The 26,784-nt window shown below is 45.7% G+C and overlaps 2 protein-coding genes across 2 annotated transcripts in view; both read left to right on the top strand.

Moving 5' to 3' along the window:
- Positions 1–26,784, top strand: part of LOC118075809 (immunoglobulin lambda-1 light chain-like) — a 380,578-nt gene that overhangs the window by 121,157 nt on the left and 232,637 nt on the right. The gene's annotated exons all lie outside the window — the stretch shown is intronic.
- Positions 1,183–8,053, top strand: LOC148683095 (uncharacterized). The gene is made up of 5 exons (XM_088659884.1): positions 1,183–1,270; positions 3,480–3,671; positions 4,297–4,518; positions 5,719–5,799; positions 7,920–8,053. Exons 1-5 carry the CDS (start codon positions 1,183–1,185, stop codon positions 8,051–8,053), a joined length of 717 nt encoding a protein of 238 aa, XP_088516010.1.

Genomic DNA, 26,784 nt, shown 5'->3' with positions numbered 1-26,784 from the left:
TAGCAAGGCAGTGGGAAGGGCAGGCAATGGTGGTGGAGGCAGGTGATGTCACCTGCCCTGCCCCTTCTTGGTAGGGCAGGTGTACATTTGAATCACAGCTTCAACATACAACAATTCATAATCCAAATACTAAGAAAGCCATGCAGGCAGCTATCCAATGGTATATTCCGCCTTCTCCCCATTCCTCCCTTCACTCCCCATCAAAGAAAGCCACATCCTGCCCTCCTCCAGCAGCATATATACTTAATAAAAACAACAACCCAACAATAAAACCAGTATATATAATCAATAAAAACAACAACCCAATAACCTCCCCCCGCCCCGATAATAGAACATCAAACATTAAGATCTTCCCTATACAGGGCTGCCTTCAGAAATAATAAAAATTTACAATGTTTGATGCTTTAAGGAACCGCATGTCTAACTATTTTAATTTTTATGCGGTCTGAGGCAGCAATGCCTCTGAATTACCAGTTGCTGGAAACCGCAGGAGGGGGAGAGAGCTCTTGGGCTCGGGGCCTGCTGGAGGGTTTACTGCATAGCTGCAAAGTTATCCCTTTTTAAAAGGGATTTTCCCTTATGCTGAATAGGCTTCCTCACGAGAAAAGGGAAAACTTGGCAGCTATGGTTTACTGCAGACATCTCTTTGGTCGCTGTGAGAAGAGGATGCTGGACTAGAAAGGCCATTGGCCGGACCCAGGAAACTCCTCTTATGTTCTTACATTTATTAAAGGTTAGGAAAAGACTTCTATAGTCCTGGCTGTCTGGTTGGAGAGACAAAGAAGACAGCCTTGCCCCTTTCTTCTCAAGAGGTGGTGCACAAGATGGCGGCGCACACAGACGCAGCGGCTCAGTGCTCTCCCCCTCCCTTTTTGCTTTTAGCTTATAGCTTTAGCTTTTAACTTTTTGTTTGGCCTTTCCTGTTGTTACTAGCGTTAAGCTGGCTAGGCAAATGTAATTTAAATGTATTTGTTTAAATGTTAAAGTAAGCAGATTCCTGAAAGGAACATGGCAGTTATGAAGAGAGTGGCAGTTATTCAGAGAACGGCAGTTATTAAGATCTAGATGGAGGCGTGCAAGACTTACAGCCGGCAGAAACTCCTAGGGTCGGGTTACAATGTGAATAAGCTGTAAGAGCAGATTATTTTCGCCTAAACAGTATCCTGACGGGAGTGGTCGCCAATGGCCTGCTCCTCTGTCAGCAGCTCCCCGGAGAGGGTGCACCCATGGATCATGGAGGAGGTGGAGGTCCTGAGTTCAGACCAGGAAGGTGAGCTCTGGGGTTGGAACTCTAGCAAGGAAGTGGGAAGGGCAGGCAATGGTGGTGGAGGCAGGTGTACATTTGAATCACAGCTTCAACAAACAACAATTCATAATCCAAATACTAAGACACGCAGGCAGCTATCCAATGGTATATTCCGCCTTCTCCCCCTCCCTCCCTCCACCCCAAGTCAAAGAAAGCCACATCCTGCCCTCCTCCAGCAGGATATATACTCAATAAAAACAACCCAACAATAAAAACAACCCAACAATAAGAACAGCATATATAACCAATCAAAACAACAACCCAATAACCCCACCCCTGATTAACAGAACATCAAACATTAACATCTTCCCTATACAGGGCTGCCTTCAGAAATAATAATAATTTACAATGTTTGATGCTTTAGGGAACCGCTAGTCTAACTATATTCCAGCTGAACTATTTAAAATTTTAAAAGATGATGCTGTTAAGGTGCTACACCCAATATGCCAGCAAGTTTGGAAAACTCAGCAATGGCCAGAGGATTGGAGAAGATCAGTCTACATCCCAATTCCAAAGAAGGGCAGTGCCAAAGAATGCTCCAACTACCGCACAATTGCGCTCATTTCACACGCTAGCAAGGTTATGCTTAAAATTCTACAAGGCAGGCTTAAGCAGTATGTGGACCGAGAACTCCCAGAAGTGCAAGCTGGATTTCGAAAGGGCAGAGGAACCAGAGACCAAATAGCAAACATGCGCTGGATTATGGAGAAAGCTAGAGAGTTCCAGAAAAATGTCTACTTCTGCTTCATTGACTATGCAAAAGCCTTTGACTGTGTCAACCACAGCAAACTATGGCAAGTTCTTAAAGAAATGGGAGTGCCTGATCACCTCATCTGTCTCCTGAGAAATCTCTATGTGGGACAAGAAGCTACAGTTAGAACTGGATATGGAACAAGTGAGTGGTTCAAAATTGGGAAAGGAGTACGACAAGGTTGTATATTGTCTCCCTGCTTATTTAACTTATATGCAGAATTCATCATGCGAAAGGCTGGACTAGATGAATCCCTAGCCGGAATTAAGATTGCCGGAAGAAATATCAACAACCTCAGATATGCAGATGACACAACCTTGATGGCAGAAAGCGAGGAGGAATTAAAGAACCTTTTAATGAGGGTGAAAGAGGAGAGCGCAAAATATGGTCTGAAGCTCAACATCAAAAAAACCAAGATCATGGCCACTGGTCCCATCACCTCCTGGCAAATAGAAGGGGAAGAAATGGAGGCAGTGAGAGATTTCACCTTCTTGGGCTCCTTGATCACTGCAGATGGTGACAGCAGTCACGAAATTAAAAGACGCCTGCTTCTTGGGAGAAAAGCAATGACAAACCTAGACAGCATCTTAAAAAGCAGAGACATCACCTTGCCGACAAAGGTCCGTATAGTTAAAGCTATGGTTTTCCCAGTAGTGATGTATGGAAGTGAGAGCTGGACCATAAAGAAGGCTGATCGCCGAAGGATTGATGCTTTTGAATTGTGGTGCTGGAGGAGACTCTTGAGAGTCCCATGGACTGCAAGAAGATCAAACCTATCCATTCTTAAGGAAATCAGCCCTGAGTGCTCCCTGGAAGGACAGATCGTGAAGCTGAGGCTCCAATACTTTGGCCACCTCATGAGAAGAGAAGAATCCTTGGAAAAGACCCTGATGTTGGGAAAGATTGAGGGCACTAGGAGAAGGGGACGTCAGAGGACAAGGTGGTTGGACAGTGTTCTCGAAGCTACGAACATGAGTTTGACCAAACTGCGGGAGGCAGTGCAAGACAGGAGTGCCTGGCGTGCTATGGTCCATGGGGTCACGAAGAGTCGGACACGACTAAATGACTAAACAACAACAACAGTCTAACTATTTTAATTGTTACGCTGTTTTAATGTACTTGTGCATTATATATTTTAATTATGCATGCTTTTATACCTGTTGTTTTAATGTAAATTTTAATTCCAGGTAGCTGTATTTCTGCAATTGGTTTGAGTGTCATTGCCCTTTCTTAAGATCCTATTTCTTTCGTGCATGGGGTTGGTCTGGATGACTCTATGAGTCCCTTCTAACTCCGTGATTCCATGATTCCTTGGCTGTTTGGCTCCTTCTTCTTGGAATGAAAGTTGGTACCTAGATAATAAATTAACAGCAGCATGGTACAGTTGTGTAGCTGACAGCTTTGCATGCCCTTTCTTGGTAGGACCCAGCCAGAACAGCAGCCCCTTCCAAGGCCTGGAGCTGCCCCAGAACCCGCCCAGCCAGCCTGCTCCTCTGGTCAGCAGCTCTGGTCTGCCATGGTCACCAACCGCCTCCTCCTCTGCCAGCAGCTCCCCGGAGAGGGTGCATCCGTGGACCATGGAGGAGGTGGAGGCCCTGCGTTCAGCCCAGGAAGGTGAGCCTCTGGGGTTGCACCTCTAGCAAGGCAGTGGGAAGGGCAGGCACTTATCACAGGGAGAGAACCGTCAGACGTCCCTTGGACCTGGACCTCCGTGTCCGGGCTGAATGGTGGGGGTGGAGACGCTTCTTCAGGTATACAGGGCCAGGACTGTTTAGGGCTTGAAAGGTCAGCACCAACACTTTGAATTGTGCTCGGAAAAGTACTGGGAGCCAATGTAGGTCTTTCAGGATTGGTGTTATGTGATCTTCGTGGCCACTCCGTGGCACAGTCTAGCTGCCGTATTCTGAATTCGTGTTAGTTTCCGGGTCACCTTCAAACGTAGCTCCACGTAGAGTGCATTGCAGTAGTCCAAGAGGGAGATAACCAGAGCATGTTCCAGCCTGGTGAGGCAGAACATTGGAGAACATTTGCTGCCAGCTGATGTAGTCTTTCTCAACCTTGGGTCACCAGCTGTTGTTGGACTGCAACTCCCATCATTCATAGCTAGCAGGTCCAGTGGTCCGAGATTATGGGAACTGTAGTCCCAAAACAGCCGGGAGCTGAGGCCTTGGAGGGGAGGGGAGAGGAGAGGCGTCCCATCCTTCAGCGCCTTCAGTTGGAGTGTTTTCGTTCTTCCTAGACACAGGATCGACCATAGATTGGACTTTATGGCAGAAGGGGATGGACACCATGGGGAGCCGAGCTTCATCAACTTCACCGCTCCCCATCCTGCAGAGATTCATGGCCAACATTGCCATGAGCCAGCCGCTCCCCTCGAACATCCCACCAGGCGATGCCAAGAGTCCAGACGAAGTGGAACCCAGGGGATCCGAACAAGGGATGGTTGGCTCACATCCCGCAAGTAAGTGAGGCTGTGGGTAGCCCTTGATGGCAATAGGTTTGACCCGGGACCTGCACCTTGCCATTAAATAATTCATTAGTTCAGTGGTACATCGGGTTACATACCTGATCTGTTCCGGGGTTCCGCTTGCACCCCAAAAAGCACCCTACCCGAACGGCGCTTTCGCACACTTCTGTGCATGCACAAACTGCGCAGAACGCTTCTGCGCATGCGTTAACTGTGCAGAACGCTTCTGTGCATGCGCATGGCAAAACCCGGAAGTAAACACTTCCGGGTGCCGCCGCATTCACAACCCAAAAGTACGCAACCCGAAGCCTACGTAACCCGAGGTATGACTCTTTGCTGTTCATCCTCCATAGATCTCAGCGGGGTTCAGTTCACAACATAAAAATGCAAAGTAAAAACCCAAAATGTATCCAAACTAAGCCTCCTCCTCAAGCCACGCCCACCGACCCTCTGGACCGCCCTGCAGCGGGAGAGGCGGAGCCAAACAGAGGAGGTCCTGGAGGGTCCCCCCCACGGAGGTACGATGGAGAGAGGGAACCACACAGTCCAATTCAAAGAGGTGACATGGTAGAAATGGATAAACTGATGCCTGGCATGGAGAGAGGGGATAGAGTTCCCCCCCTCCCCCACTGTCGTGCAGGGATGTAGACCCCGCATTCTACCCCTTCTCACCCTGTTACCTCTCTCAGCAAGCTGTGTTGCACCCAGCCAGACTTCCTCCCCCCAATACATTTATTTATTTGGTTTTTCAGATTCAAACTTTGCAGCCACATATCAAACATACAACATAGAAACAAGATTCCAAGGAATCTCCTGGACTTCCCTCCTCCCCTTTGTGGGTGCTATCGTTAATCATTTCTTCCTGCATCTTTTATGATAATCCACATCTTTTACATCTCCATTGTGTCCAAAAGTCACCCTTAAACTGCAAGTGATATTCCAATCCTACCAACGATTCTAACTGTTTGCAATGGTTTTACATTTCCCCCATCCCTTATTGAAATTTTGGTCTTCCTGACTTCTGATTCTTCCGGCCATTTGGGCCATTTGGGCATAATCCATAAACTTGATCTGCCATTCTTCTCTGGGAGGGACTTTATTGTCTTCCCATCTAATGGAAAGAGTTACACCTGAACTTCCAGCAGGACAGGCCAATCGCTGATGCAATGCATTCTTTGATTTCTTTTGTTTCAGCAGAAGCTGCTGCAGATCCCGGCCATCAACCTCTGCTGGATTCCTTGAATGAAGAAGCAGCAGGGTTGCCTGATGCCCTTGGTCTATCTGCTGGGCCCTCTTTTTCGAGCTGCTCTGCTGGGGGAGCTATGGCAGGGCCTGAGTCACTGGATCCAAGAGGCTGCCCAGAAGAGGCTTCTCATCGCTCACACCCAAGCCTTGCGCAAGGTTCGTAAACTCAGGAAGGAGGAGGTTTGGGTCCTGTTCTCTTAGCTGTGGTCTGCAATGCCTATTCCAACATTGAAGAGCTCTACCCGTCAGAAAGTTGTTTCTGTGATTGTGTCAGAATCTCCCTCCTTCTCTTTTTATTTCTAAATAATTTTTTCATTTGATTTTTTTTATAAAAAAAATACAAACCTACAACAAACAGCAATTCAAAATCCAAATACTGAGATTACTCTGAATCTCCTGACTTTCCGCCATCCCTTCCATGGGTCCTAATGAAAATAATTACAACGGCATATCAATATTTATCGAAATATTTTTCCTTCCGAATTGTCCATAGTTTCCTTTACATTACAAGCGTGTTTAAAATCCTACCAATGTTTAAACCTGCTTGCAGTGGTCTCGTATATAAATTATAAACTTTTCCCATTCTTTTTTAAAGTTCTTGTCTTGTGGATTTCTGAGCTTCCCAGTTAATTTTGCCATTTTGGCATAGTCCATCATCTTAATTTGCCATTCTTCTCCAGTTGGGTTTTCTCTTCCTTCCATCTCTGGGCCTATAACATCCGTGTGGCTGTTGTCGCATACATAAACAATCTTTTCTGGTCCTTTGGAAACTCGGTACCTGTAATTCCTAATAAGAAAGCTTCTGGTTTTTTTAACAAAAGTTATTTTGAAACTTTTTTTCATTTCATTGTACATCATCTCCCAATTATTTCTTTACTACTTTACATGTTCACTACATATGATAAAAGGTACCTTCTTTTTCTTTACATTTACAGCAAGTATTTGTACTCATTCTGTACATTTTTGCTATTTTTAAAAAATAAATTTTTATTTAGAAAATTTCAAATCCAACCAATTATCACACAATAAATCAAATACATTTCCCCCTTTCCCCCTCCCCTCCCTCCCTCCCTCCCCCCTCCCAGACTTCCCCCAGCTCCCTTAGCTGTTTTATTAATTCAATATTGTTTCTGCATGTTATGCAACTATAAATATCATTTCCTATCATTCAAGTTCATATTTTGCTAAATAAAATTTGTGTATGTTTATTCAAATCCTGCAAATGATTCTAAGTCTCTTTGTTGTTGTTTTCAGTTTGTATAAAGTTCCCACTCTTCCTCAAAGTCCCGATAGTCCTTTTCACGCAATTTATTTGTTAATTTTGCCAATTCTGCATAATTCACCAATTTTTCTTGTCTCTATTCCTTCATTGGTATCTCTTCTTTCTTCCATCCTTGTGCCAGCAGAACTCTTGCCGCAATTGTAGCATACATAAATAAGTTCTTTATATTCTTTGGTATATCTTGTCCTACAATACCCAGCCAAAAAGATTCCGGCTTTTTAACAAAAATCATTTTAAACATTCTTTTTCAATTCATTATAAATCATTTCCCAATATTTTTTAATTTCTCTGCATTCCCACCACATATGATAAAAAGTCCCTTCTTTTTCCTTACATTTCCAACATGTATTAATCCCAGTTTTATACATTTTTGCTATCTGGACTGGTGTAATATACCATCTATACATCATTTTCATTCAATAAAGAACAATCTGTAAATTTCAAGTTCATTTTTGCTAATTTAACAGGAGCCAAATACATCTGGTACATCATTTTCATGTAGTTTTCTTTTAGGGAACAACATGCCGTGAATTTCAAATCTGTTCTCCATAGCCTCTCCCAATCTGTCCTTCTCATTTGAATCCATCGGTTCAGGTCCTGCCCTCTGGAGCAACAGGAACCCATCTTGTTCCATCTTCCATGGTGGGACAGCCTTTCAGAGATTTGAAGACGGCTGTTCGGGGGGCTGATGGGAGTTCTAGTCCAAAACATCTGGCGGGGCCCCATTTGGGATGCGCAGAGGCTGACCAGTTTGCACTGCCCCTCTGGATAGCAGTGAAATTCCCAAGTCTTCTTCACCTTCCTTTCCCAGCCTGGCTTGGTGCCCCTTCCCCAAATGACGACATGGCTTGTTCTTCTTCTTGTTTAGAAACAGCGGCAGAGAAGAAGCCCCTGAAAGGGGTGCTGAAGCGGCTGGAGGAACTGATCGCCCGCCACCCCCCTCAAATATTCCGCAGGAACTACAACAGCAGCCGGCAGGCAGCCCCTGACAAAAAGACTTGATTATTTTAAGGCAGATTTTTTGGAACAATCTTTTTAAAGTTATTTATTTATTTAATTTATTTATTTATATTATTACTTATTAGTTGTTTTACAAGTGACTTACAGCAAATAAAAATATACAACAACAAGAATTTATTTATATCCCACCCATCTGGTCGGGCTTCCCCAGTTACTCTGGGTGGCTACCAACAGAATATTAAAAACATGATAAAACATCAAACATTAAAAAACTTCTCTAAACAGGGCTGCCTTCAGATGTCTTCTAAAAGTCAGATAGTTCTTTATTTCCTTGACATCTGATGGGAGGGCGTTTCACAGGGCAGGCGCCACTACCGAGAAGGTCCTCTGCCTGGTTCCCTGTAACCTCACTTCTCGCAGAGCGATGGGGGTGGAGACGCTCCTTCAGGTATACAGGCCGAGGCCATTTAGGGTTTGAAAGGTCAGCAGCAACACCTTGAATTGTGCTCAGAAACATAAGGTAAAGGGGCCCCTGACCATCAGGTCCAGTCGTGTCCGACTCTGGGGTTGCGGCGCTCATCTCTATAGGCCGAGGGAGCCAGCGTTTGTCCGCAGACAGCTTCCGGGTCATGTGGCCAGCATGACAAAGCTGCTTCTGATGAACCAGAGCAGCGCACGGAAACGCCGTTTACCTTCCCGCCGGAGCGGTCCCTATTTATCTACTTGCACTTTGATGTGCTTTCGAACTGCTAGGTGGGCAGGAGCTGGGACCGAGCAACGGAAGCTCACCCCGTTGCAGGGATTCGAACCGCCAACCTTCTGATCAGCAAGCCCTCGACTCTGTGGTTTAACCCACAGCATACTGGGAGCCAATGTAGGTTTTTCAGGACCAGTGTTATACGGTCTTGGCAGCCATAATACCATGAGGGCAGAGGAATGGGGGAAATCATATAGCGTAACATCCATAGGGTGGGGAAAGCATACTATCCATATAAATAGGAGGAAACAACATTATCAATACTCAAATAATAAACAAAACTATACTCTGGCTGACTAATTAGCAAATAAACAATACCTCACCCTGAGAATGGCTTCGACTGGCCAGTTAAATCAGGTGAGGGTAGCTAATGGGTCTCAAACCCTCGGGGAGTTAGGGACCCAATTTCACCTTGGTGGTTTTTGGGGGGCAGGACTGGTAGTCTGAGACAGCCCCGATTCCTTATTTCTGTGTGCAGATAAAATTGATACAGTGGATGAGGAGCTGCCTGCCCCTAGCCTGGAAAATGCTGCTGCACAAGGAGGATCCAGCCCTCCAGTTGCTGGATCACACCTCCACCTTCCAGACTGAAGGAGACCTTAGAAGGAGCTGGTAAGAGGAGGAGGACAGGAACATCTTTGCAGTGTGAGCCGCGAGGTTTGTTTACATCGAGGACATGTTTCCTGTGGCCAAATCCAGCACCGGGCGAAAAAGGACAGGGAAGGGAGATCAGCAGGGGGCTCTTGCCATGGGGCACCCCCAGCGGAGAGACCGCGGTGAAGTTCGGCACTGTGGAGAAATCATCTGAACGCTTGGTTTTCTAAGTCTGGTTCATTTCTTTCTATATTGCACAATACCAAAACAGGCAAGTTGAAAATAGGGAAATAAATTATAAAAAATGGAAGATTAAATGCGAAATACAAAGGATTTATATAAGATGGGTAGAAGTCATGAGGATGGGAAAATAATATAATATGTATAATATGTATATAAAGTATGCAATATGTAAAATTAATAAAGATAATATGAAAAAATATTTTCCTCCTCTCTTGCATAAGATTTCCAGTGTTAAAATAAAAATTAGCGGGAAGAGCGGACATCCTTGCTTGACCCCTTTATCAATTTCACATTCCTGAGTCGTATTTCCATTAATTTTGGCTTTTTGTTTAGTATATATTGCACAATACCAAAACAGGGAACAGATCAGCAAATGATTACCAATTATAGGCCTATATCGCTCTTGAATAATGACTATACTGTAAATTATATGCATATATTTTAGCCGAAAGAACAACAACAAAAAAAATCCTTCAGAAGATTATTCACGGTGACCAAGCAGGCTTTCTCCCCGGCAGACAAATACAGAACAATACCAGAAATATTATAAATTTATTGGAGGATATTGACTTAAGAATAGATAAACCGGCCGTATCAATGGCTGTAGACACAGAGAAATCCTTTGATAAGGTTTTTGGAAGTTTATGAAAGGCCTTTTTATACCAAATGGACTTTGGGGGACAGTATATGAATGGTATTTAGCGTAATAAGACTGTCTTTCCATGAACCCAGTATTACACCTTCTTTCAAGATATTATTCATAATATTTTTAAGAGGTTCGGACAGAATGTCCTCTAGTTTTTTGTAGTAAAGAGCCGGGAGGCCATCTGGCTCTGGCGTCTTGCCTGGCTTTGATTCCTTAATGGCCCTTTGAATTTCGAAGGCTGCAATGGGAGCGTTCAACGGTTCTTTTTGGTCTTTAGAAAGTCTGGTTCATTTCTTTCTTGTAGATCTTTTAGATTTTCCTGTAGTTCTTTATGAGTATTTGCAGATAGCCCAGTTGTTCAAGAAATTCGACAACCTAAGGCCCATGGGCTGGCCAGCTTTTGGGGGGGGGGCTGGCTGCTTTCGGGCTGCTCGTTCCTCCTCCTCCGCCGACAAAAGAGGCAGAGGTTTTCCAAGTCTGTTTCAATACTATGTCAATGCATGTATTATCTTCAAATACATACTTCTTTCTGTATATGCAAATTTGTTTTTATCAAATGACTTTAAATCGATAAAACTTACTGTACTGTAAGTTTTATAATTCCAATAAAAAATGTTTATGTCACGCTACGAGGTTTGTATTCATTCCTACTGTCGGCTCTATATACCACAAATTTTATCAATATAGTCCATGAATTTTTTCCATTCTTTTTGAAATGTTTCGTCGCCCTGCTGTCGGATTTTGCCTGTTAATTTAGCTATTTCAGTGTACACTGTTATTTTCTGTTGCCAGTCCTCCACCGTTGGCATTTGTTGTTGTTTCCATACTTGCGCTAATAATAGTACTTGCTGCTGTTGTTGCGTATAAAAACAGTTTATGGTCGTTTTTCTCAATGTCCTCTGCAACCATTCCCAACAAGAATGCTTCTGGTTTTTTCTTTAATGGAAAAAAAATATTAACGGCATAACGCTGGGGAGTAGTAGTTATAAACTGAGGGCATTTGCAGATGATCTTATTATAACAACTGAACAACTGAAAGAAAGCCTCGCCAAAGCGCTGGAAATAATACAAGAATATGGAAAGGTCTCTGGATTTAGACTGAATATCAATAAGACAAAATTATTAGTTAAAAACCTAGCACCAGCTGAAAAGGAGGAAATAGAAAAGACAACACAGTTAAAAATTTACTCCAAAATTAAATATTTGGGAATATGGCTGATGCCAAAGAATATAAATCTGTGTGAAGATAACTATGTTAAATGTTGGGAAGGAATCAAAAGAAATATGGAGTTATGGAGCAGATTAAAATTGTCATTTTGGCGGTTAAATTGGCGGTTAAATTGAATGTTTTGCCAAAGATGTTTAGTTTTGTTTCAAACTAAACCGATTATAGGGAAGACAAGCAGCATCAATATTTGGCAGAAGGAAATGGCCAAATTCACCGTATTTTTCGCCCCATAAGATGCGCCTGACCAAAAGACGCACCTAATTTTTAGAGGCGGAAAGGGGGAAAGCCCTGTTTTTTGGGGGGGATGAGCTCAAAGTTGTGCAGCTTCTTTTGCAAAGGGGGAAAGCTCCATTTTTGAGGATCAGCTCAAAGTTGTTGAGCTTACCTTGCAAAGGGAAAAAAATCCTGTTGTTATGGGTTCAACTCACAGTTCTGCAGCTTCTTTAGGAAAGGAAAGGGAACCATTTCTACAGTTTCCTGACAGATAATCTAATCAGCCAGTCACATGTCAGCTGGGGAAACACAACAATGGAGGCCTGGGCAAGGGGGCGGGCTGGGAAGGGAGCTAGTGTCTCTTATCTCCCTCCCTGATCTCTTGCAATCAGCTGCTGAGCGGGTTCCTTTAAGCACCCTCCTTCCCTCTTGTTAGCCTTTAGCTCTTTCTTAAACAACAACAACAACAAAAAACCCAAGCAGATCTGCTTTTTGCCTCTGGGCAATTTGGCTCCAGGGACCATGCATTCGCTCCATAAGATGCACAGACATTTCCTCTTAGTTTTTAGGAGGGAAAAAGTGCATCTTATGGAGCGCAAAATATGGTATATGATTAGGGGAAAGACCAAGAGTAAAACACAAGATTTTAATAGACATTAAGGAAAGAGGAAGCTATGGTCTTCTGGATTTAAAGTTATATTATGAGGCTGTTTGTCTTTCGTGGATGAGGGACTGGTGCCTGTTAAGTAACACAGATGTTTTGGAAATAGAAGGGCATGACACCCGATATGGGTGGCATGAGTATTTAAATTATGGTGAAAATAAGGTTCATAAGAGCTTTAGAAACCATTTAATAAGAAATGCCCTGTTTAGGGTCTGGGAAAAATACAGAAGATTTTTAGAACCTAAAACATCAAGATGGATATCGCCACTGGAGGCTAATGCGGTCAAAAAGAAGAACATGAAAGGGAATTGGATAACATACAATACATTACTAACAGAAGTTGTGGGTCAATTAAAACTTAAGAGGTATGAGGAAATAAAGGATCAATTTTCCAGCTGGCTGGAGTATCATCAATTATACGAACTATTCAAACAGGACAAAAAAATTGGATTCAATAGAGAGCCCTCTAAATTGGAAATTGAATATATATATATATATATATATATATATATATATATATATATATATATATATATATATAATGTAAAAAGGGCATGTGGGTTTGTGTCCACTTTTCACCGAAACCGCTTGACCAGATGAGGGGGTGAGGCAAGGCAGGTGGAAAGAGGCCTTGCCTGATGGAGTCTCTCCCCTCACCTTCCTTATACAGGGCTGCCTTCAGAAATAATAATTCCAGGTAGCTGTGTTTCTGCAATTGGTTTGAGTGTCATTGCCCTTTCTTAAGATACTATCTCTGTCTTGCATGGGGTTGGTCTAGATGACTCTATGAGTCCCTTCCAACTCCGTGATTCCATGATTCCTTGACTGTTTGGCTCCTTCTTCTCGGAATGAAAGTTGGTACCTAGATAATAAATTAACAGCAGCATGGTACAGTTGTGTAGCTGACAGCTTTGAATGCCCTTTCTTGGTAGGACCCAGTCGGAACAGCACCCCTTTCCAAGGCCTGGAGCTGCCCCAGAACCCCCCCAGCCAACCTGCTCCTCTGGTCAGCAGCTCTGGTCAGCCATGGTCGCCAATCACCTGCTCCTCTGCCAGCAGCTCCCCGGAGAGGGTGGACCCATGGAACATGGAGGAAGTGGAGGTCCTGAGTTCAGACCAGGAAGGTGAGCTCTGGGGTTGGAACTCTAGCAAGGCAGTGGGAAGGGCAGGCAATTGTGGTGGAGGCAGGTAATATCACCTGCCCTGCAGCTTCTTGGTAGGGCAGGTGTACATTTAAATCACAGCTTCAACAATCCAAATACTATGAAAGCCACGCAGGCAGCTATCCAATTGTATATTCCGCCTTCTCCCCCTTCCTCCCTTCATCCCCCGTCAAAGAAAGCCACATCCTGCCCTCCTCCAGCAGCATATATACTCAATAAAAACAACAACCCATCAATAAAAACCCAACAATAAAACCAGCATATATAATTAATAAAAACAACAACCCAATACCCCCCCCCCAAAAAAATAGAACATCAAACATTAAGATCTTCCCTATACAGGGCTGCCTTCAGAAATAATAATAGTTTTCAATATTTGATGCTTTAGGGAACCACTAGTCTAACTATTTTAATTGTTATGCTGTTGTAACGTATTTGTACATTATATATTTTAATTATGCATGTTCTAAACCTGTTGTTTTACTGTAAATTTTAATTCCAGGTGGCTGTGTTTCTGCAATTGGTTTGAGTGTCATTGCCCTTTCTTAAGATAGTGTCTCTGTCTTGCATGGGGTTGGTCTGGGTGACTCTATGAGTCCCTTCCAACTCCGTGATTCCATGATTCCTTGACTGTTTGGCTCCTTCTTCTCGGAATGAAAGTTGGTACCTAGATAATAAATTAACAGCAGCATGGTACAGTTGTGTAGCTGACAGCTTTGCATGCCCTTTCTTGGTAGGACCCAGCCGGAACAGCACCCCTTTCCAAGGCCTGGAGTGGTGCCAGGGGGAGCGGACCCAGAACCCCTCCAGCCAGCCTGCTCCTCTGGTCAGCAGCTCTGGTCAGTGGTTGCCAGTCTCCTGCTCCTCTGTCAGCAGCTCTGGTCAGTGGTTGCCAATCTCCTGCTCCTCTGTCAGCAGCTCTGGTCAGTGGTCGCCCACCCCCTGCTCCTCTGTCAGCAGCTCTGGTCTGCCATGGTCGCCAACCGCCTGCTCCTCTGTCAGCAACTCCCCGGAGAGGCTGCACCCATGGATCAAGGAGGAGGTGGAGGCCCTGCATTCAGCCCAGGAAGGTGAGCCTCTGGAGTTGCACCTCTAGCAAGGCAGTGGGAAGGGCAGGCAATGTTGGTGGAGGCAGGTGATGTCACCTGCCCTGCACCTTCTTGGTAGGGCAGGTGTACATTTAAAGCAGAGCTTATTAGCATGGCACCAATGCTTGGAAAGCCTCTGAGCACCTACATCACCCCTTTAGTTGTGAAGGTCTGAGGAGGTTATCTTTTGTATATAGTTTTCCCTCAGGTCCGAGGCAGTTGTTTTAGGAGGGAACTTTAGGAGGGAATTTTGAACGATGTTTTGTTACATTGTTTGATCCAGCCTCTATAAAAGCAAGAGGCCTTGCCTGATGGAGTCTCTCCCCTCACAGTTCTTCCTCCAGGCACAGCTTCCTTATGAGGAGTCCCAGGGCCGGAGGGGGTGAGGCAAGGCAGGTGGAAAGAGGCCTTGCCTGATGGAGTCTCTCCCCTCACAGTTCTTCCTCCAGGCACAGCGTCCTTATGAGGAGTCCCAGGGCCAGAGGGGGTGAGGCAAGGCAGGTGGAAAGAGGCCTTGCCTGATGGAGTCTCTCCCCTCACAGTTCTTCCTCCAGGCACAGCGTCCTTATGAGGAGTCCCAGGGCCAGAGGGGGTGAGGCAAGGCAGGTGGAAAGAGGCCTTGCCTGATGGAGTCTCTCCCCTCACAGTTCTTCCTCCAGGCACAGCGTCCTTCTGAGGAGTCCCAGGGCCAGAGGGGGTGAGGCGAGGCAGGTGGAAAGAGGCCTTGCCTGATGGAGTCTCTCCCCTCACAGGCACAGCTTCCTTATGAGGAGTTCCAGGGCCAGAGGGGGTGAGGCAAGGCAGGTGGAAAGAGGCCTTGCCTGATGGAGTCTCTCCCCTCATCTTCCCTATACAGGGCTGCCTTCAGAAATCATAATTCCCGGTAGCTGTGTTTCTGCAATTGGTTTGAGTGTCATTGCCCTTTCTTAAGATACTATCTCTGTCTTGCATGGGGTTGGTCTGGATGACTCTATGAGTCCCTTCCAACTCCATGATTCCATGATTCCTTGACTGTTTGGCTCCTTCTTCTCGGAATGAAAGTTGGTACCTAGATAATAAATTAACAGCAGCATGGTACAGTTGTGTAGCTGACAGCTTTGCATGCCCTTTCTTGGTAGGGCCCAGCCAGAATAGCACCCCTTTCCAAGGCCTGGACTGCCCCAGAACTGACCCAGCCAGCCTGCTCCTCTAGTCAGCAGCTCTGGTCAGCCATGGTCGCCAATCCCCTGCTCCTCTGTCAGCAGCTCCCCGGAGAGGGTGCACCCATGGACCATGGAGGAGGTGGAGGCCCTGAGTTCAGACCAGGAAGGTGAGCCTCTGGGGTTGGAACTCTAGCAAGGCAGTGGGAAGGGCAAGCAATGGTGGTGGAGGTAGGTGATGTCACCTGACCTGCACCTTCTTGGCAGGGCAGGTGTACATTTAAACCAGAGCTTACTAGCATGGCAGCAATGCCTGGAAAGCCTCTGAGCACCTACATCACCCCTTTAGTTGTGAAGGTCTGAGGAGGTTATCTTTTGTATATAGTTTTCCCTGAGGTCCGAGGCAGTTGTTTTAGGAGGGAACTTTAGGAGGGAATTTTGAATGATGTTTTGTTACATTGTTTGAGCCAGCCTCTATAAAATCAGGCTGCCTCAGTACTTCAGTTCAGTTCTGTCCTTTCTCAAATAAAGAGGTGTTTGGAAAATCACTGTGTCATCTGCTGCTTACCCACAATTTAACACACAGCTTCCTTATGAGGAGTCCCAGGGCCGGAGGTAGGGTTGCCAGACTCAATAGAGGACAGGAGGAGATGGGGCAAGGCCTTGCCTGATGGAGTCTCTCCCCTCACCTTCCCTATACAGGGCTGCCTTCAGAAATAATAATTTTCAATGTTTGATCTTTTAGGGAACCGCTAGTGTAACTATTTTAATTCTTATGCTGTTTAATGTACTTTTACATTATATATTTTAAGTATGCATGTTTTAAACCTGTTGTTTTACTGTAAATTTTAATTCCAGGTAGCTGTGTTTCTGCATTTGGTTTGAGTGTAATTGCCCTTTCTTAAGATACTATCTCTGTCTTGCATGGGGTTGGTCTGGATGACTATGAGTCCCTTCCAACTCCGTGATTCCATGATTCCTGTTTGGCTCTTTCTTCTTGGAATGAGAGTTGGTACCTAGATAATAAATTGTGTAGCTGACAGCTTTGCATGCTCTTTCTTGGTAGGACCCAGCCAGAACATAGCCCCCTTCCAAGGCCTGAGGGAGCTGCCCCAGATCCCCGCCAGCTAGCCGCCAACCGCCTGCTCCTCTGTCAGCAGCTCCCCGGAGAGGCTGCACCCATGGATCATGGAGGAGGTGGTGGTCCTGAGTTCCGACCAGGAAGGTGAGCCTCTGGGGTTGCACTTTTAGCAAGGCAGTGGGAAGGGCAGGCAATGGTGGTGGAGGCAGGTGATATCACCTGCCCTGCAGCTTCTTGGTAGGGCAGGTGTACATTTGAATCACAGCTTCAACAAACAACAATTCATATTCCAAATACTAAGAAAGCCGCGCAGGCAGCTATCCAATGGTATATTCCACCTTCTCCCCCTTCCTCCCTTCACACCCCATCAAAGAAAGCCACATCCTGCCCTCCTCCAGCAGCATTATATACTTAATAAAAACAACAACCCAACAATAAAAGCAGCATATATAATCAATAAAAACAACAACCCAATAACCTCCCCCCCCCCTGATAATAGAACATCAAACATTAAGATCTTCCCTATACAGGGCTGCCTTCAGAAATAATAAAAATTTACAATATTTGATGCTTTAGGGGACCGCTAGTCTAACTATTTTAATTGTTACGCTGTTTTAATGTACTTGTGCATTATATATTTTAATTATGCATGTTTTATACCTGTTGTTTTAATGTAAATTTTGATTCCAGGTAGCTGTATTTCTGCAATCAGTTTGAGTGTCATTTTGCTGTTGCCCTTTCTTAAGATACCATCTCTGTCTTGCATGGGGTTGGTCTGGATGACTCTATTTGTCCCTTCCAACTCCGTGATTCCATGATTCCTTGACTGTTTTGCTCTTTCTTCTTGGAATGAAAGTTGGTGTCTAGATAATAAATTAACAGCAGCATGGTACAGTTGTGTAGCTGACAGCTTTCCATGCCCTTTCTTGGTAGGACGCAGCCGGAACAGCACCCCCTTCAAGGCCTGGAGCTGCCCCAGGACGCCCCCAGCCAGCCTGCTCCTCTGGTCAGCAGCTCTGGTCAGTGGTCGCCAATCCCCTGCTCCTCTGTCAGCAGCTCCCTGGAGAGGGTGCACCCATGGACCATGGAGGAGGTGGAGGTCCTGAGTTCAGACCAGGAAGGTGAGCCTCTTGGGTTGCACCTCTAACAAGGCAGTGGGAAGGGCAGGCAATGGTGGTGGAGGCAGGTGATGTCACCTGCCCTGCACCTTCTTGGTAGGTCAGGTGTACCTTTAAACCAGAGCTTACTAGCATGGCACCAATGCCTGGAAAGCCTCTGAGTACCTACATCACCCCTTTAGTTGTGAAGGGCTGAGGAGGTTATCTTTTGCTCTCTCTTGGAAAGTAAATAGAGCTGGAGGAGCAAGTGGGGGAGAGAGACACTCTTTCCCACATCCTGTTTTTCTCTCTCTGAGGTTTTCAGGGCTCAGATTCTATCGGATCTGACTTTGACCCAGATCCCTTGGAAAAGCAAAGCTTCTGTGCAAATAGTCGTAGTAGTAGTAGTAGTAGTAGTAATTTATTATTTATATCCCGCCCATCTGGCTGGCTTGCCACCTCCATGTGGCTCCCAACAGAATATGAAAAACAGGATAAAACACCAAACATTAAAAGCTTCCCTAAACAGGGCTGCCTTCAGATGTCTTCTAAAAGTCAGATAGTTCTTTATATCCTCGACATCTGATGGGAAGATGTTCCACAGGGCGGGCGCACCACCGAGAAGGCCTGGTTCCCTGTAACCTCACTTCTTGCACTGAGGGAACCGCCAGAAGGCCCTCGGAACTGGACCTCAGTGTCCAGGCTGAGTGATGGGGGTGGAGATGCTCCTTCAGGTATTCTGGGCCGAGGCCATTTAGGGCTTGAATGGTCAGCACCAACACTTTGAATTGTGTTCAGAAACGTACTGGAAGCCAATGTAGGTTTTTTTTTTAGGACCGGTGTTATATGGTCTCAGCAGCCATAATACCATGGGGTGGGTGGGTGGAGGAATGGGGGAAATCGTATACTGTAACATCCATAGGGTGGGAAAAGCATACTATCCATATAAATAGGAGCAAACAACACTATCAATACTCAAATAATAAACAAAACTATACTCTGGCTGACTAATTAGCAAATAAACAATACCTCACCCAGAGAACGACTTCGACTGACCAGTTAAATCAGGTGAGTTTAGCTGATGGGTCTCAAACTCTCGGGGAGTTAGGGACCAATTTCACCTTGGTGGTTTTTTGGGGACGGTACTGGTTGTCTGAGACAACCCTGATTCCTTATTTCTGTGGACAGATAAAATTGATGCAGTGGATGAGGAGCTGCCTGCCCCTAGCCCGGAAAATGCTTGTCTATTACTGTATTATTTTATCTTTCAATAATGATACATTTAGTCTCCATCTTACTGATTTCTTCTTCCTCTTTCCCTAGCGGAGAGACCACGGTGAACTTCGGGCAGCAGCCACTGTGGACAAATTATCTGAACACATTGCCTTGAAGTATGGATGCGACCTTAATGTGTCATGTAATAGGTTTTCCAAGTCTGTTTCAATACTATGTCAATGCATGCAAGACTTCACATCTGTACATGCATTTGTCCTGCAAGACAACACTTTAAGCTTGGTAATTTTTTTTAAAAAAAACATCCGTTAAATTTGTAAGAACTGTTGAAATGGTCAGGCAGAGAGCTTTGTCTTGTAGATTTTCCTGTAGTTGTTTATGAGTATTTGACAAATTTAACGGATGTTTTTAAAAAACCATTACCAAGCTTAAAGTGTTGTCTTGCAGGACAAATGCATGTACGTATGGCTATTTGCTACAAAAAACTAGAGGACATCCCAGTTGTTCAAGAAATTCGACAACCTAAGGGGATTTTGTAGACATCTTCTCTCTGCTTCTGATGGCTAAGATCTCAGTAAAAGGGGAGAGAAAGCGGTCCCATGGCAGGCGCAGGCACAGGGCTCATCGGGCGGATAGGACTTTTGAGAACTGGTTGGATGGGTTCCAGGGGCAGGGGCGGAACAAGCGGTGGGCATTTTACCTGGAGTTTGTAGCTGGAGCGAGGTGCGCAGCTTTGGAGGCGCGGGGCGGCGGCGATACCCCGCCACGTAATGACGCATACAACATTACGTAGCAACGCCGTGCCCACCCAGGTGTATGGCAATTTGCCGCCCCGGGTGTCACAACGCCTCGCTACCCCCCTGTATGGGGGTGGTCGTTGCAGCTTACCCCAAACACGCTATGCATCTTGTAGCTTATATGTCCCATGTGAGGAGGGCCTTTGCTCTGGCGCGGGAGTCAGCGGCTTTAACGTATGATGAGGATTTTCATAGAAACGCTTCCCTCTAAGCCGGTCAGGTCAGACCTTGAGGTTTGGTTAAAGTTGACTTCTGGTTTGGTCCCTGCCATTGCCAGACATGCGTTTTGCAGCCCTGCTTGTAGTGGGCTGAAAACGCGGCTGGAGGCTAGAGGAAGGAGGGGTTTAGGCTCCGTTCCCCCTCCACAACCCAGGGAGGGTGTCCCTGGGGCGAAGAAAAGCGGTGGCGTGAAGGAGTCCGGGTGCCAAGCAAAGTATTCGAAGGGCACAGAGGACTCCTAAGAAATAAAACGCCAAACAACAGCCCCAAGCCACCAGCAACCCCAGAGCTGAGCTGAGCTCAGGACCAGATTCCCACTCAAAAAAGCTCCAAAAGGATACCAAACGGATGATAAAAACCCCAACAAGACCATCCTAGTTGGGGGGGGGGTTTCTCTGACTAAGGAGAACAATTATGGAGCTTTGGTAATGTATTTCTATCAATATACTACGGCACCCAAAAGAATGTGCAAAGGACTCTCTCTCCTTTGAACTATATTTAAAGAGACACTTGAAAATGAGAGTGTTTAATGTCCATATCTATATTCAGTTTGTAGAGTGTTCCATGTTGGCATCTGTACATAAAAAGTATTTGAAGTTTGAGAATATGGTGAAAGGGAAGCATTTTGAGAAGCATTTTGAAAAAAATGCTATAAATGCTTTGGACGCCATAAAAAAAACCTGTTTATGAGAACACACCTTCGTTGATTAAAGGATAATACTGAATTATTTGAGAGCTCTGAGGATTTTCGAACAAGCCTGAAATCTGGGGACTTTATTAGCAACTGTGGACTTTATTAGCTACAGCAGCTCCCCTGTTTGATTTGAATTGAATTTGATTTGAATATCTACTGTGGTTAATCACATTATACAAGGTTTAATTACCAATTGGGAAAGCTGTCCTGAGACAGAGAAGAAAAGAGGAGTCAAAAGTTGTACTTTCATGAGTTCCTAATAGAAAATATGTTCTAGCTACTAAAAGCTCCAGGATTTTCTTTGTGTGAGAATTATTTTATAGTATTACGTATACGTAGAATGTAAATGTAAATGGATTTCAGTTAAGTTGGCCAAGATATTCAAACTGGATTAAAATGTTAAGTATTTGTTAGAAATGGGTGTGGATTAGGTTTATATGTACTGCAATAGAATATTGTATTGTATTGTAATATGAGAAAGTCAATAAAAAATTTAATTTGCAAAGAAACCTGAACAGTATTATTTTATAGTATGACGTATATGTAGAATGTAAATATAACAAATGTGTAAAGATAAAGGAAACACAGAAACCAGAAGAAATAGGAGGGGGGGAAGTACAAGCTCGACAGACCAAAAGTATTAAGGTTAAAAGAAATAAGATATGTATTATGACTGTAAAACTTGTAAAACCAATAAATATCATTTTAAAAAAATTATTCTAGTACAATCAGTGTTCTTCAAAGGTAAATACATTGGGTGAAAATAGGAAGGCATAAAGATATAAAGATATAAAATGCAGAATAATAGAACAGAAGAAAGGGGGGGTGTAATGTTGAGCCTGGCACACCACTCACTATTCCACCACGCAGCACAAAACCTCCAGATAAAAACCTGGCAAGCCAAAGGCTTATGCCGCCTAGCAGACTTCCACAAAAATAACAAACCCATATCAACACAAGAAATACAAGACAAACTAGGTGACACCCAAATGTCCTGGCTTACACACCACCAATTACATGCTCTCTTAAACAATCCAGTAGTAAAATCAGCAGCAACTAGGCTCTTGACAACCTTCAAAAACCTCCTAATCTGCCACTTACCTTTATTTACCTGTAGGAGTAGATGTTGCACAATCTCCCCCCGGATGTCTCAGGCTTTAGGGAACCCTCCGCACTCACCCAGTCCTTGCCACTGATGGGTGGACGTTCATGTGCTGGGTGGGGGCACAGGTAGGGCAGGTGTGAAGGGGTGGGGTGCACATGGACACACTACCGGTATGCCACTGTGAGCACCACTTTCACCTCTGGAGCGATTGAAGCAGGACCCTCCTCAGGAGGACATATCTGGCTATGTCTCTCTCTCTCCCCCCCCCCCTCCATCCTGTCTCCTCATTCATACACGGAAATCAAACAATAATGGGTGTTGGCACTTTCCCAGGGAAACCGAGGCAATTGGAAGGCCCGCAGCTGGCTCACGCCCTACTGGCCGAACTGCCGGTGATGATCGATCCCTGGAGCAGCCAAATCCTGTGACCTAGCCTCCAAAAGACTAGGCATGCTATCAGAGTCCATTATGTAACAGAAGAGGCTTGTGTGAGCGTATTTACAAGCATTTTATTAAGCACTAGCTGGCCCTGCCATGCGTTGCTGTGGGTTATTTGTGTGATTTCCCCTACCCTGTGCCAATCCATGACGTATCCCTGGGATTCCCCCACTCCTCCCCTCACCCCCCAGCTTATCCCTGTGATTCCCCCCTCATCCCCCTCCCTCATCCCTGTGAATCCCCCAACTCTGTCCTGATCCATGACCTATTATGCCCCCTCTATCCCCCCACCCCCGGCTTATCCCTGTGATTTCCCCCCTCTCCTCCCCCTAGCCCCCCACTTACATCTACAATTTCCCTCCTCTCCTCCATCCAACCCCCCCCGGCTTATCCCTGTGATTCCCCCCTCACCCCCCTCCCTCATCCCTGTGAATCCCCCAACTCTGTCCTGATCCATGACCTATTATGCCCCCTCTATCCCCCCACCCCCGGCTTATCCCTGTGATTTCCCCCCTCTCCTCCCCCTACCCCCCCACTTACCCCTGTGATTTCCCTCCTCTCCTCTGTCCAACCCCCCCCCCAAGGTTATCCCTGTGACCTGTTCATTTTGCACACAATCATTCCCCCAATGCGCGTGTTCTGTAAAATTTTGCCCTGTCCCAACCCTGACTCCCCTACCCACGTGTAACTGAAGCTTATCTTATTAACTTGTGGGATTTTTTCATTTGTTTCCCTCCCATCATCATCCTTTTTTAAAAAAAGTTTTATGAAATAAAGCCTTGATCTGCATGCAAGCTCTTTTCCCTTTGACCTGCAGGAGGGGATGTTGGACAACTTTCACCATATTTCATATATATTTACAGTTCATAGAGAGCCTGTGCAGTTCATAGAGAGCAGGACTCTGCTTAAGAGGACACTTACCAAACATTTTCACAAACACCAGAAATTCCCCCCGGACAAGATTTCCTGAGGCAAAACCCTGGACAGCCCTATTCTCATGTTGCATGAGATACGGACAGCCCTATTCTCATGTTGCATTCAGAAAATTCACTACCTATTCTAATGTGTTTGGCAATAATGCCGAATGAAAGCACAACTGTATGCATTTCCCACACCAAACAATACCTTCCTGAGTCAGGTTACCACTCCCCTTACAGAGCGGCAGTTAGGCTGAAGGTGGCAAGTTTCAGATCTGGGGTCCTAAATGCACCCCCCCCAGATCTCTGTAGCTAATGCTTCACACTCTTCCCAGGTCATTCCCAAACTCAGGCACCCCCAAACTTGGCCCTCCAGATGTTTTGGGACTACAACTCCCATCATCCCTGACCATTGGTCCTGTTAGCTAGGGATGATGGGAGTTGTAGTCCCAAAACATCTGGAGGGCTGAGTTTGGGGATGCCTGCCCTAACTCCACTGCTTTGCAGTCTCCTGGAGTGTTTTTGGTCTACTATAGTCTGTCTTTGAACTCTGATAATACCTCTTGATGACCTGAATCGAGGAAAGAGAGGTGTGAGGGTACAGAATCTAGCCTATGATACAAAGGTAAAATTTACCTGACTTACTCTGCCCATTTTTGCCTTGCCCAGATGGGAATGCAGCCGCTGGTCCGAACAAGCTTCCCCATCACTAATTAGGGCCGTTTTCAGCTGTGGAATTAACTTGGAAAGGTGGCTCTCTATGTATATGGAAATACGTGTTGCTTCAATTCAAAGTGTGTTGAGCCAGTACTGCTGCATTTTAGAGACCCTCGTCTTGTGGAGTTGGCCCACGGCATCTGCCTGCCCCCATGTCCTGCCCTGATTGTACCATTGCCACTTCTCTTTTTATCCTGGCCAAAAGTAAGGACCGCCTATAGCAGTTTTATGCAAAATTATCTAATCAGCATTGGCTGTGCACTCCCCCAAGCAAGCAAATAAAGACATTCTTGCAGATCCAATAACCAGAGCATAAATTTTCATGAAGGACCTGCTTGGCATTTCTCGGGGAATTTGGAGAGGAGGAAGAAGAGCCCAACTAAGTCTCCTTCTGTAGTGAAGTCACACTCCTTTAGAGAGCTCACCATGGCCTGGCCTATGGTTTTCCTAGCCCTTCTCAGCTACTGCGCAGGTAAGAGTATGAAGGACTCGCTTCACACAGGAGAACATCTCACCTACTATCATTATGTATTTAGCACAGGAACATCATGCTTCTGTGAGACTTGAAACATGGAAACTGAACCGACGTCTTGTTTCTCTTTCCCCCCTTTTTGAAAAGGTGTGACTTCACAACCAAGTTTGACTCAACCGGCTTCTGAGTCTGTGCCTCCTGGCCAAACTGTGAAACTCTCCTGCACCAGAATTGGTGGTAGTAGCTGGCAAGCATTTCACTGGTATCAACAGAAACCTGGACAGGCTCCTCGATTTGTGTGGTATGACAGCTCCAGCACCAGGGGAGACGGAATTCCAGATCGGTTCACTGGTTCTTCCTCTGGGAACACCGGCTATTTAACTATCACTAACATCCAGGCTGAAGATGAGGCCATTTATTACTGTTGCGCCTGGGAGTACAATATCTTTAAGGGGTATCACAGTGGTACAATCTAATGGGGAACTGAGACAAAAACTTTCTCTCTTCTTTCTTAGAGAAGGGGAAACTGAATCACTCATGGACATAACTCTGCATGATTGAGGTTTGCCTGCTCTATACCTAGAAATGAGGACACCCTTTTCCCAATGCCTTCTCTCTCTCTCTCTCTCTCTCTCTCTCTCCTTTTTTTATTTTTATAAACATCAAATAGAAATACAATACACTACAAATATCCCCTTTGACTTCCCTCCCCCTCTTTTGTGGTTTCATACTGCATCGCCTTTCTAATTCCAATCCTATATAATAAAGTCCAAGTGTCTCTGCGTCCAGTCCCTGTGTCCCTGGGTTTGCGCTACTGCGCATGTGCCCCATGGACAGCCGTTGGGACTTGGGATGCAGAAACACTTGGACGCCGGCGCCGCGGCTGCCGTGGCCGACGCATCCACGACGCCCCCCGCGGCCGCTGTGCCCCCCGACGACGATGAGGAGGAGCCTGGTCTGGCTCCTGCAGCCGCCGCCGTGGCCCCGGAGCCCGATGCCACCATCTTGGTCCGCCGCCGCCTCCTCCTCACAACCCTCCCTGGCCCGTGAGAGGAGCGGCGGGGCCGCGGCCTTCCCTCCCTCTCTGCGCTCGACCACGGGGCACGACAGGAGAGCGAGTTTGTTTACCTGCATTCCCAGCGCCCCCCGCAGCCAAGCGCAGAGAGGGGGGGAACGCTGCGGGCCCGCCACTCCTCTCACATATGTTCTAGCGCCCCGACACCTCTCCTTCTCCCAGAGGCGCCCATGGTGGCAGGCAACCAAGGGGTGGAAAAGAGGCGGTGGTGGGTGGATCCCGGGGCCGGCGAGCCTCCTCCCTGTAGGCCTGGCTGAGGGGGCGGCGCCCCGGCCCTGGCTTCTCCTATAGCTGAGCACCGGGGTTGCGATCCAGCCTTGCCATTGCCGCTGCCGAGACGCGCTTCGGGCCGCTGCCGCGATGGACCTGCAGATCCTGGAGCTCTGTGTGCGGGTGCTGAGCCTGGCTCGCGGCGGCCTCTGGCTCTACACGCACCCGCTGCTCAAGATGCTGCTGCTGCCCCAGCGAAGCAGGTGCCCCACCGGGTCGGGGGTCGGGTTCCTAGCGGCGTGTATGCGTGTCGTGCATACGCACACTCGCGTGTACCAAGGGGTTGAAGGAAGACAAGAGGTCTGCTCTAGAGATCAAGATGAGAGACTTTTTAGAACAGAATGGGGGGAAATGGTTGAATATATGAAGATGTATTAAAAGCATTAGCAGCACTGACATAAACATGTGCAGTAAGAAACAATTAAAAGGGGTTATATAGGCAAAATTTGTAAATAGGTTTGAATTGGATATGCAGTAAGATATCCAATAAGTAACTACTGGGGTGGGGGGAGCAAAGTCGAAGAAAATGCAGATTGGTTTTGTATAGATTTATTTTTGTTGTTAAAATAATTGTAAAATGTGAAAGTGGAAAATAAAATGATATATATAAAACAATATAAAGATGTTGCAGACACAATTCTCCATGTTGGTGAATCAGGAGATAGAATGGAAAATAAAGCAGATGAGACAAAAGAATTTCGAATCGGCAAATAAAACAGGGAAACTGTTGGCTTGGCAATTGAGAAAACGTCAAAATCAAAGTGTAATAAATGAAATCAAAATTGAAGAAGAAGTGACGGAAGATCCAAAGGAAATTAGAAAAGCCTTTCAAAGATATTATAAAAATCTATATAGCAAAGGAAAAGAAGAAGCTAGAAAGATAAAAGAATATTTGGAGAAATATAAATTAAAGCAAATTCCCA

The sequence above is a fragment of the Zootoca vivipara genome, chromosome 16, assembly GCF_965207765.1.
Source record: "Zootoca vivipara chromosome 16, rZooViv2.hap1.1, whole genome shotgun sequence".
Taxonomy (NCBI): Eukaryota; Metazoa; Chordata; class Lepidosauria; order Squamata; family Lacertidae; genus Zootoca; species Zootoca vivipara.
This window is presented reverse-complemented; position numbering and strand designations above follow the sequence as displayed.